Source organism: Hypomesus transpacificus, chromosome 16, assembly GCF_021917145.1.
Source record: "Hypomesus transpacificus isolate Combined female chromosome 16, fHypTra1, whole genome shotgun sequence".
Lineage (NCBI taxonomy): Eukaryota > Metazoa > Chordata > Actinopteri > Osmeriformes > Osmeridae > Hypomesus > Hypomesus transpacificus.
Genome location: NC_061075.1, coordinates 2770560 through 2782712, shown reverse-complemented (window position 1 = coordinate 2782712; position 12153 = coordinate 2770560). Strand labels below are relative to the sequence as shown.

The following is a 12153-nucleotide window of genomic DNA, read 5'->3' as shown; positions in this document are numbered from 1 at the left end:
CGAGGGGTCAAATTTCTCTGCTGTTAAAAGTTGTGAGACGAGGAGAAATATGTTTTAAGAGACGGCTTTTCGTACAGCATTTTCAAAGATGCTGATGCAATGCCAAATTGAAACGGTTTTCTACGCGTAATAGAAGCTTTTTAAATAATTAGCTACTATAGGCCTGTTCACTAATTATTAAAAAAAACGAGCAAAGTTCAAAAAGTGTAATGTTCTTTGGGTTAAAGCATGTATTTAACAGCGGTTAGGCGATTCTTTTGTAAAGTATCAACGTTCGGTGGGGGTACACAGAGACGCCAAGTCCAGATCACTGACTGAGTCATTGCGGACCGACGCCGCGTGCAGAGGGCGCTCTAACACCGTCATATCACATCCCAAGCGATCTGACTTCAGAACAACTTTGCATTCTTACACGTCTGCGTAATTTTGGGAAAATAAGACGGTTGTTAACATCCTTTACAGGGTTGTGTCTGTTGTTTAGTTGAGTAACCCAGTTCCTCCCCAGGGGGTCTCCGTAAGGATAATGGATCCTTATGTATCTCCTAATTCTCGGCTCTCAGTGATGCAGAGCCACGACTGCCGGCTGTGTTGTGTTCACGGAGTTGAGCCCCGGGGCTGAGGGCTCGCCAACCCCACCGAGCATCCAGAGGTGCCCTCCCCACGGCTCGCCCTCGAAGGCAAACACACAACCCCAGCCGCTTTCAGCACAATTACTTCCACATGTTCAGTGAGCCAAAGAACGCAAAAGAACAACGTCCCTTGTTCTCCAAAAAAAGAAGTCAACTTTTAGTGCCTCAGATAAGTTTAGGTTCTAAATCGGTGTCTCTTAGTTTAACACGGGCGTCAACGCTGTGCGTCTGTTTTTAATCAGTTTGACATCGAACTAAACTGATATATGTTGTCACTGAGCCATTCTATAGTCTTTTTCCCCTGTTGGTTGGGCCCCAGTTCAGAGCTCATCTCGAGAGCAACATCCTAGTCTCTCTGGAGACGCGCCGTCAGGAAGCACAGACACGCTCCACAGTCATGTAAACATGAAGACGTATCATATTTAAGTTGGGTGTTTGTGCAACATTCCTCACATTTCAACTGGAAGGAATGTGCTTCATGTCACAAAGCGACCTTTAGTGTGTGTGTCCTCGTTCTAACTGCAGAGAGAGGGGGGGGGGGGGTTGGAGAGAGAGAGAGAACATTGAATTGAGAGACAGGAATAGAAAGAGAGGGGAAAGGTAGAGAACGAGACAGAGAGAGGAGAAGAGACAGAGAGGGAGAGAGAAGAGTAAAGACACGATGAGAGTGGAGTGGGAAAAGATAATGGAGGGGAGAAAGAGAGAGACAGAGGAGGAGAGAGAATCAAGACGAGAAGATGGAAGAGGTATAGGGGGAGAGAGAGGCGGGGGAGAGAGAGGCAGAGGAGAGAAAGGGGCTGAAGAGGGAAGAAGAGAGAATGTAATAAGAAATGGAGTAAGAGCTATAGCAAGAAGAGAAAAACAGCTGTCCATGAGGGGGCGTTTATTTGCTTAATCAAAGAGCTGAGCTGCAAATACAGTCGGCCTAATGTATGGTCAAGCAGCCTACTCAGTACTTAGGCTGTACTAGTACTACTAGTAATACTTGCATCTATGGGCAATGACAAGTCTTCTTTCATGGGTCACCTCAGTGCTGCATATCATTATATTAAATCATTTTCAATCATTTCTTAATTTCAGTCATTTCATACATGTCTTGGCCTTAACCCTACATAACACTCCTATACTGCTGTATCTGCCTGACACAGTATATACCTTCACGTCCAACGATAGATTTGATTTGAACAAATTGGTCCAAATGATCTGAGCTGAGACACTTGTCAAACACAACATTTATTATCACCACAGAGGGTGGACATTAAGCTTTAAAGCTAATCCTGAGTCGGGCAAACCTGGAAGCGGTCACACATCCAGTAGTAGCCTATCTGTAGAACAGGTAGTGCTGACAGTCTCTGGCCTGTTTACTCCTGTTTGTGTGTGTGTTGCTAAGCGACATGGGAGGCACAGGTGACTATTGTTTGCTCAAAATCAGGATCAGGAGTCACGTCACGGCCGAATAAACGACATCTTTGGTCTTTTGGTCCGAGTTAAACATGGATTCCGAACTCAATGGCTTATGCTAACAACTTTTCTGATGCAAAAGGCTGTATAGTTGCCTGTGATTCTATATGTTTACAGATTTCGTTTAGGGATCTATCATAGCCTATAGCACAATTTTGACACATTCTACCAGGTTCTCTAAAATAATGAGTTACTATGCTATTGTGGCATATTACCTCGTACCACCCTGGTCATAGTACAAACATTTTTTTTGTATTTTTACCACTTAAAACATACTTAAAATGATTCAGTAAGTACACAGTCATCCAGAATGTGTTGTCATTCTTACATGCATGCAAGCATGTGTCATGTGAGTATAACACATCGTTTGCACAGACACACAATGCATGTGTCTGTGCATGTATCCACACTTGTGGATGTCTTTCTCACACTTACACACACACACACATCCTGGTGGGGGAGAGAGGAATACTTTGCACTAGCTGTCCCATTTGACCTGAACATGCAATCCGAGTGATGTAGGGGTTCTCAATGTGTTTGAAGGTTTTACATATTTTCTTTATGGAAGTAGCTTATAGCAGAGATCTATAACATGTTCTAAAAGTATCAATTTAGGTAGCATTCTGAGTATTTCTCGTTTTCTAGGTAATTTACCAAAAAGTATCCCAAATAACCTGACTTCAGTACGGCTTTTATATGGTGCCCGTGCTCATCTGACATTTTAAATCTTTATATGAAAACTATCAAAATATAGTGCTTTACCAAAACAGTTAAAATAGATGCCTTTAATTATAATCCATTCTCTGTAAATACAACATAATAAAAACGTTATTAAATTAAACTGATATAGCCTATACTTGAACTGTGAAGCCTGCACAAGTAGCTCAGATAACTGAATCCAGCAAACTGAAGTGGACAGACATGGGCTGAATATTATTGGTAAACAAACGTTAAAACGTTATGCTGGTGGTGATCCAGTGCTCGGTTCCGTTCCGGGACGTGAGGCCTTTCTAATTTTCGGTTCCTCTTTTTTCCACTTCATCCGACGGTTCTGGAACCAGATTTTGACGTGTCTCTCGGTCAGGTTTAGGGTGGTTGCTAGTTCATATCTGCGGGGCCTCGAAATATACTTGTTGAAGAGGAACTCCTTCTCCAGCTCCAGAAGTTGTGCGCTGCTGTATGACGTGCGGCTCCGCTTGTGCTCGTCCGGATTCTGCGAGTTGAACCCTTGCGAGATGGAAATAACATTTATTAGTTCAGATTTGTCATGTTTGATCTCTCCACGGCTTTTTAACGAACTTGATCAGTTATGAAGCCATATGCACGGATGCATTCAGACATTGCGGTTGTCTCATAATTGGGTAATATTTTGTCATTTAGAATAAATGCTGTCTTACCAGGAAGTAACGGGTAGGGCCTAACCCTGGAGCTCTTCATCCAGGGGAACGGTGCTTCCCCCTGACCACCCCGGCTGCCCTGCCCCTCCTGCCCTGCAGGGTAGTGCCCCCCGCTGCCTGGGTCTTGTGGGCCCTCCTGGGGATGATTCTGACCTGGGGTTAGGTATTGGCATGGAGGTAGACTGTAGAACAGCGCAGACCCCTTGCTGCAAAGGTCTTCCGTGGGGCACGGTGGCACGGGTATGTGCACCTGGCCGGAGCTGTAACGACAGGAAGGATTGTAGTCATATTCATCTGGTGGCTGCAGCTGGAAGCGTGCACCGTCATCGTAAATATCCGAGGCATCCATTATCGACAAGACGGTGTTTTAATGCATCCATGCGCGTCCTGGCAACGCTTTAACCGGTGGCCACCTGGTTCGCATTAGCTCGCTTATTGCCAAGCTAGTCTGTGTTTCTCACAGGAGTTAAAAGAAACGCGAAGATATCCATAACATTCATATTCCCATCAGAACATTGACACTGTAGCACTGTGAGGCCCAGGTACGTCGTCCGCTGAGCATGTGAAGTGAGCTTTGGGGGGGGAAACAGGAGAGCGCGTTGCCCACTTGGCCTCCATCACCCACCTTTCGTAAATATGTAACTGTCATTCGTGACGGCTTTAGGTGATAAGAACGGACTGGCCTTTTATGGAACAAAGCCGTGACTAAATCTAGTTTATTAACAAAGCACACAGACACACATACACTTACACACATACACAAACACAGATATTTGAATGACTCACCAATGATCGTTCAGTTTGTGGACTGTGATATGTTGAAACTGTATTTTAACACCGGCCTGTTGAATGTCAGCCAACGGACTAAATGCAGTTGATGATTCAAGAGGCACGCTCTATACCCAACAAAAGAATCGATTTTAAAGTGGTTGACACTTTATAAAAGGTCTCGACTGAATAGCCTGACAAAGGCTCATGGCATATATTGTGCGGTGGCTGGGCTCCATTAAGTTGGACAGCATTGATGAGGCGCGTGTCCAGAATCCACAGTTTCATCATCGTTGAAAGCAGCGCCTCACCTTAGACACCGGATTCACGCACCGCCCGTTTAGACTTCGGGACTGTTCGCGGGTCCTCGAAGCTTTTGGAGCCACCGGAAAGCCTTGTCACATTTGTAGAAAGTAAACAAAATTGTAGTTGTAGATTCATGATCGAAGCAGAGGTCTGTACGGTTACGCAGAACCCCGCCCCTGTCCTGTCACGGACTCTTCAGCTTCCTCCTGTGGCTCCACGCGAGACGCCAGCTGCAAGCGGCTGAAAAGCAGTCGTATTAATTGTCTTTTGTCATGCGTAATTGCCACATTTTCAATAGTAATTCTATCGTCTTTGGAGTGCTGGACTTGTTTGCCTTTGTATTTGAGTGGGTGTCTTTTCCCTCATCAAAAGTAAGAATATTTCGTTAATCGCCTGTTTTGGAGACGATGGATCCAGTGTTCATATAGACTCTGGCCAGAGAGTGCTTGACAGGATCCAGACCCGGGGTACAAGGTAATATGTTTTGGTGGAGCTAGATATCCCATAATACTGTGAAAGTAAACTTCAGGCTTATATGGCGGACTGACAGTTCGAGGTCAGGCTGAAAGAGATTGCCTAAACTTCAGTTAACTCCATTGTTAATCCCTTTTAATGGGACGATGGTCTTTCACACTCACACCTGCAAGGGGTGAACTCTAATTCGATTAATAGGAACTTCAATATATATTCATTAGATGGCTTTCCCTCAATAATATATGATCACCAGCGGGAACTGAAAGGAGACTATTTATTCCTCCTCTGAATGGGTCTGCGTGGGACCAAAACTTCACCTGCTTCCCTTCTCAATTAGGAATGTATCCCAAACTCCGTCAGAAACGAGTTAAATTAACCGTTAGCTAATTTCCCATCGCCCCTCCTACGTAATCCCTCCATTTTCAGCATGCCCCCTCAATTTAACATAAGTTGAAAGGTTCAAATAGTGCTTAATGAAACAGTGACTAAACCGTTCTCTCGCTCTCAGAGGAACCCTGTAGCTGTGTCTTCAAAGCCCTCTGAGACCGCAGCCGGAGGGGGTCCCGAGCTAAATACGAGTCCCAAGCTCGGGTCTCGAGCAGGACAATCCAACCTGTCAAAGCTTTTGCCCACCTCTATATATCCTTATTCTGTGGTTTTGGACGAATCGCAGCATAATCAACTAACGTGGGACTGAAACTGCAATTAAACTCTTTTTGGACAAGCAGAGTCTTTTCAAAAGCGAACATAAAATGACGATTGGCAGCAGTGCAGGACTCTTTGTGACAGTGGGGACTCAGGGGCCCGAGCTCTGCCACATCCAATGCAGAAATAAGACACGAAGGATATAATAACAATTCTAATAATAGTGATAATAATGATGATAATATTAATAATAATAGCCATAGTACAAAACAGAATATCATAATAGTATAATAACAGCATCAGGCATACCCTTCGAGTGCAGTAATGATAAAATAACATAATTAAAACGATAATAATGAAATTGTTTATCGCAATAATAACAATTAGAGGCTTATGAATAAATTAGACCTGCATTCATCCTCGTCTTGAGCATTCATGTAATCACTTCCTTTAGACTGATCTAAACGAATTTACATATTGTGCTTCTTGTAAGAATGGCATGTTAAATTAAACGTGTAAGTTAATATTCCCCCAAATTACCACGTTTCAGTGCATGTCGCATCTAATAGGCCTACATTACCTATAATATTAAGCTATACCCACCGTGGATATTTTAGGTTTGATTATAATGTTTTTATCGTGCAATATTACGCAATGTCGACTCTGGAAAGTATTTTGTAGATCATTTCAGATTCACGGTGGTGGTTTCTGAACCACAAGCTGGAGCGAGAGGCCCTGGCGACCGAGTGCTGACCCTTCTAACCCAGGCAGAGGCCACGGTGTCGGAAGCAGGTGTCTTCCTCCTCTTGCTCCTTTTTCACTGTCACCTCTTAGAGATGAATCCAAGCCCTCATGCTATAGTCTCTCAGTGCCACAAGCTCTACACAAATGTTGAAAAAACAACGAAATGATTTCCAAACGAAGTTAGTTGATACATCAATTCAGTTTTTTATTATTAAAATAAATACAAATATACATATTTTACATAACAATACTATGCACAGACAAATTCACATAACTTCAGATATCCAACATCTAAGTGCCCTAAGAGAGGTCTGAGAAGTGTCTTAGCTCTAAGGGCCTGTATGACAACTAGGAGAGTCACTTTGACGTTGGTTTGACAAACACTCGCGAGGAATTACAAATCACTGCATTTTTTCTTCAATGATGTTGCTCAGGTGACGGGTTTCAACATATATTTACAAAGTGTTTCGTTTCAACAGTCAACGTGGAATCAGGTACACACAATTCAAGGAGAACCTGCCAGGAGTCCCATGTTGTACCTCAGACAGAGTGTAGAATTGAACGGCCCCTGACGTGGTCTGAGCTCGCGGGCTCACGGGGAAACGGGACAGTAAGTGCAGAAGTGGAATGTACGTCATCAGTTTGTGATGTATTCAGATCGGTGATATTTCTTTGTCCTCTAACGCGGAGGCGGGCGACAGGGATTCCTCATCCTCTGACCTGGGGTAGTCCGTGTGGCCGCTGGCGCACTTGCAGCCGCTGTGCGCGCTCCTCTGAGCGCCCTTTCCCTCCTTCTTGTGCTTGACCCTCCGGTTTTGGAACCAGATCTTCACCTGTTTCTCTGACAGGTTCAGATACGTGGCAATCTCAATTCTTCTGAGACGGGACAGGTACATGTTCGAGGAGAACTCTCTCTCCAACTCCAAGAGTTGCGTGCTGGTGAAAGCTGTGCGCATCCTTTTTCCATTCTGCAGGTGACTGCTCTCAGAGGCGCCTGGAGGGAGACAAGCACAGTAGCCTATTAGCCTAACATGGCAACTTTAGCTGAGATCACTGCACTCTAGAACATAGAACACAAAGTTGAATGCAAATGGAGTGTTCAATGATTGCGCGTAATAGTTCTGGCAATGCTGAACAACATCATTATGAAGTACCTCGGTAATAGCCGGTAGTGCTCGAGCTCTTACCTATGGCGAGGCAGTGGTACCTTCTGGGGTCCGTGATGCTGTAGGTGGGCGTGCAGACCGGCGCGTGTCCCGGGTGCGCTAATATCTGTGACTGCTGGTGCGCTATCCTTTGACAGTATTGTACCTCCGTACCGGGAAACTGACTCTTCAGCATCGGAATTCCGCCCCGAGGCGAGTGTATGTGGGACGTGACGCACATCGGGCAGACGCAGAACGTCCCTGTCTTCCTCGAGGGGCACGGCGGCGCGGTGACGGACATAACGCTCGGGGAGTGCATGCTGATGGGGATGAGAAAGTCTTGTCCGGGATGCTCGTTAAGCGGAGCGGGACGCACCGTATCCTTGATTATCAAAGAGTCTACGTAAAAGGACCTCGACATGGCTGCAGTGGTCTGTGTAGCTCGATGCGCGAGATGCTGTCTCTTCTCTGAAGCCCTCGGGATGTCGGAAGGTGCTTATGTTTGATGCTGAAACAAAAGGGACCCCGGAGAGGGTTGGCCCTAACGTCACCCACGTGCGCTCCCGGTTTGAAGGGCTTCAAAACTGCAAGTGACCCATACCACGTGATACCTAACAAAACTCCCAATCAAAATCTCAGGCCAGTCACCCCCCTCCCCGTCCCAGTCAATACCGACACCTTCAACTACTTTGTTCACGCACGGATAAATGTTGTTTGTCTAGGAACACTTTGAAAACAATATAGTTTACCTCCTTCCCTCTCCAATAAAGTATCCAATAGGCTATTTAAACAAAATTACATATTGCGCATCATAACGTTGCCATATTTAATATGTTTTGATAGGCCTATTTCTGTAAAAAAAAATGAAAAAAAATAATACTCACAGGAGAGAAAACAATTTAAGTATTCTTCTTTTTTGCACAATACAAAGAAATAGGACCACAATATATGTACCAATTTGAAAAAAAGCAACAATTTGAAAAATTGATAAAAAAGTCCACACATTCTTTATGAAATATTATCAAATATATCAGATAGGCCTAGTCAAAAGTTAAAATCGTCGAAATGGGGTCCATCTGTAATAATCAATTGCCCTTAATTCCTCCGCTGTTTGTTCGTTGAACTCAAATATCTGAATTAACGAGCATATTGTGAGTACGTAATTTTTGTTTGATTCATGTTTTTATTGTCAAAGTAGCCTGTTTGTTCAAACAAAGTCTTAGTCTACTTGTGTATGGCTTCTGAAAATGCGATTTAAAGCAACAAATCGTGCATGTGACTAAGGACTAAATTTAGTAGCTGTGTAATTGTAGCCTACCCTGTTTAGTTTGGGAAAGATTTCAACAGCAGCAATTAAAGAACTATGATTTTTTGTCGAGTCTGGTGGTGGCTATTTGATAGTGATTATGCTTCCATTAGAAAGTGTTTATTATGGTGGTTTTCTGCAGGGTAAACAGGCAGCTATTTCAGAAATGCGTTAATCCTTCGTCTTGTGACAATAATTAGCGAGTTTGATCTCCTGTTGGGTCACCGTTGGCTTTAGCTTCCACTTTCATCTAAGAAGTAACGCCTCGAGCCTCAAGACAGAGCGCGGGGCGAGCGGCGCTTACACTAAGCAGGTTTAATGGGGCGAGTGTTTCAGGTGCAAACATCCATTCATGTTTTATATAAACGGACAGAATACGTTTTTTTTTTATTTATTTTTTTACTACAAATGAATGAGAACTACATTTCAAACTTTGTTGTCTGTTCTGTAGCCTGTAGAGTTGTCTTGACGTGTAAATTAGGCTAGATAGAGGACTATCGGTTATTAGTTGCATATAGGCCTAGTAGGCTAATTTATGAGTAACCCTGCTCGTGACCTTGGTTCATGCGAATTAAATTGAAATCTTGAAACAAAATAAGAATACGACTTTAAACTAGACTAAATGAGAGAAGTAGCAAACGCGTCTGTCATGCATCTGTAATTGCTATAATAAAGTGAACAGCGTATGACAAGAGAGGAGCACTGGAGTGTTATGGTATACAGAGGGGGAGAGACAGAAAGACAGAGAGACAGAGAGGGAGAGACAGAGAGAGAAAGAGAGAGGATAAACCAAGCGGAATAATACGTGGCGCGCGCCCTCATCACACCGTTCCTGCTCTGATATTATTTTTCCATAATTCTGAACGATAAAATTTCATTGTCTATTAAGTAATCCCACAAATGAGATCCTTTATGAGGCTATAATGAGCTCTAATAGCCGAGACTAGTCGAGCCACGTGGAAGGGTTTAGGGGGCATTACACGGTGGGGTACAGAGTACAGCCTGTTACCAAGACATCACTTTCATAATTCAAGGAGAAAATTAGTCCATTTAAGGGAAAAAATCCTTTGATTCTCTTTATTCTGCTCGGGGTAAGAGGACGGCAGCTTGCAGTTAAGAAGCTGATGCAAAAAAATATGGGACCAACACAAAATAGCAGTTTTTTTAAACGTCAGAGTTGGAAAGGAATGTCGGACTATAAAGGGCTCGGAAATATGATGTGTTCTCTGCCCTGCGGCGATCAAAACTAGAGGCCTGTTACCACTAACAGCTTTATCATATCTCAGTTACAGACTGTATCCTTCTATATGTTACTTCTATATACATTTTTTGTTGAAGTATCATAACTTAGTTAAAGCTATATATTAACTTAGCTATAGCTGCATCATAAATCAAAACAGCTATATTATATCTCAGTTACAGGCTATATCATAAGGTAATTATAGCTGTGTTATATCTCAGTCCCAGGTCTATCACTTCTTAGATACAATGAGGGTCAAATGAGTCCTCAGTGAAGATATGTCTTTGTTTGTCCTCTCAGTGTAAAAATAAAAACCTCATTAAATAGTTAAGTGTGTTTAAGAAAGAGAAAGAGAGTTTGTGTAAGTGAGAGAGTGAAAGTGTGTGGGAGAGAGTCTGTGTGTGTGGGAGAAGGAGGGACTGTGTGTTTAGAGAGAGAAGGAGAGTGTGTGTGTGAGAGAGACAGTGAGTGAGTGAGTGTGTGTGTGAGGCAGAGAGAGAGAGAGAAGGAAAGTGTGTGTCTGAGAGAGAGAGGAGAGTATGTGTGAGAGAGAGAGAGAGAGAGAGAGAGGAATAGAGTGTGTGCGAGTTAGAGAGAGAGAGAGAGAGAGAGAGAGAGAGAGAGAGAACAACAAACCCCCAACCTTGTAAAAGTGCTAAAGCAGCCCCTCTCATTCACCCTTCATCCCATGCCACATCAAACCGTGACCAACTCCATTAATGTTCTGTTGAACAAGCGTCATTAACTTGTATCAACGCCTTTTTACAAACGTCGCATTGTGTCACCAGGCCGGCTTGCAGGCCATCTTTGCCAATACAGTGATGATGTCGCACCTTATTAGTAACCAGGCAACAGAGCCTGAATACAACGTTCTAAAGGAACACTCAGCTTCTCAATATCGTCTTGGCGACGGGAAGATGAACAATGTGACTGTGGACAACATAATGCCACGCAGTGACTTTCCATCAACAATTATCTGGTCCATGTGAATAGCAGCTGCAATGGCCGCCCTCCCACTCCTGGAGCACGATGGGGGTGGGGGGGCTGAGGGGTGGGGGGTGCTGAAAGGAATCCTGCAGGAGTCAATGAAATCTAATTTATATCTCAATGAATGATTAGATTTCTATGCTAAAATGAGCTCGAAATAATTACACACGAAAATACCGTGACAACAAAGGTAAACAAAGAGAGAGAGAGAGATAGAGAGCAACAGTTTCACCGCAGACTGTGAAGGCGCCATGTAACCCTGCAGTCACCGCTGATTCACAATATTTATTTTACACGATGGCGTCGTCTGCTTCATAAACACTTGCCGGTTTGGGAAACGGTGGTGAGTTTGAGACCTGTGGAACTTGAGAGAGCCAAATACCCAAACGATACTTTGGTTACAATTAGTCCTGCGTCCCAATTAATGGAGCTGTGGAGAACAGAAGCACTTTCCCCCATGAATGACGATAGGAACTTTATTCTGGCCCGCTCTCGTTCGGGACCTGAAAGGGAAAGTGACACCCACAGCCCAGGGGGGGGGGGGGCCCGGGAACAAAGCCCGTGTGGACGCCATTGAGGGTCTGCAGGGATGGAGGGATGGAGGGATGGAGGGATCGAAGGATGGAGGGATGGAGGGATCGAAGGATGCGGGGATGCAGGGATGCAGGGCTGGAGCGGGCGCACGCTAATTAAGGACAAGTCTCGCCGACGCTGAGAGCCACTCAGCTGAGACACTCTAGACTGGAGTGTGTCTGTCCTGCTACGAGTGTCTGGCCGGCTGCACACACACACACACACACACACGCCCACATGAGTGCATACATACGCACACACTCATTCACTCACACTCTCACACAGACACACATGCACACAGACACACACACACAGGAGTTGGAGGGCCATACCCATGCTCAGCTAACGAGGCTGCAGAACGAGATAAACAGTGGCTGGGGGAGGGGGGGTGGCGGGGCTAGGGGGCTGAAGGGGGGGGGGGGGGCTAGTTGGAGCGTGGAGGAGCTGGCGTGGGTCTGTAGACATGTTGTTGTTGGAG

General features: G+C 44.5%; 2 protein-coding genes across 2 annotated transcripts; both read right to left on the bottom strand.

Annotated features, from left to right (window-relative positions):
• Window positions 1-1919: 1919 nt before the first annotated feature.
• LOC124478809 (pancreas/duodenum homeobox protein 1-like) lies at window positions 1920-4034 on the bottom strand. The gene is made up of 2 exons (XM_047037266.1): window positions 3488-4034; window positions 1920-3317 (listed from the first exon to the last, which is right to left on the bottom strand). The coding sequence occupies exons 1-2, from the start codon at window positions 3834-3836 to the stop codon at window positions 3049-3051; spliced, it is 618 nt and encodes a 205-aa protein (XP_046893222.1). The 5' UTR covers window positions 3837-4034; the 3' UTR covers window positions 1920-3048.
• Window positions 3662-10481, bottom strand: gsx2 (GS homeobox 2). Its single transcript, XM_047037265.1, has 3 exons — window positions 7612-10481; window positions 4274-7418; window positions 3662-3747 (listed from the first exon to the last, which is right to left on the bottom strand). The coding sequence occupies exons 1-2, from the start codon at window positions 7988-7990 to the stop codon at window positions 7078-7080; spliced, it is 720 nt and encodes a 239-aa protein (XP_046893221.1). The 5' UTR covers window positions 7991-10481; the 3' UTR covers window positions 3662-3747; window positions 4274-7077.
• Between the last annotated feature and the right edge of the window lie 1672 nt (window positions 10482-12153).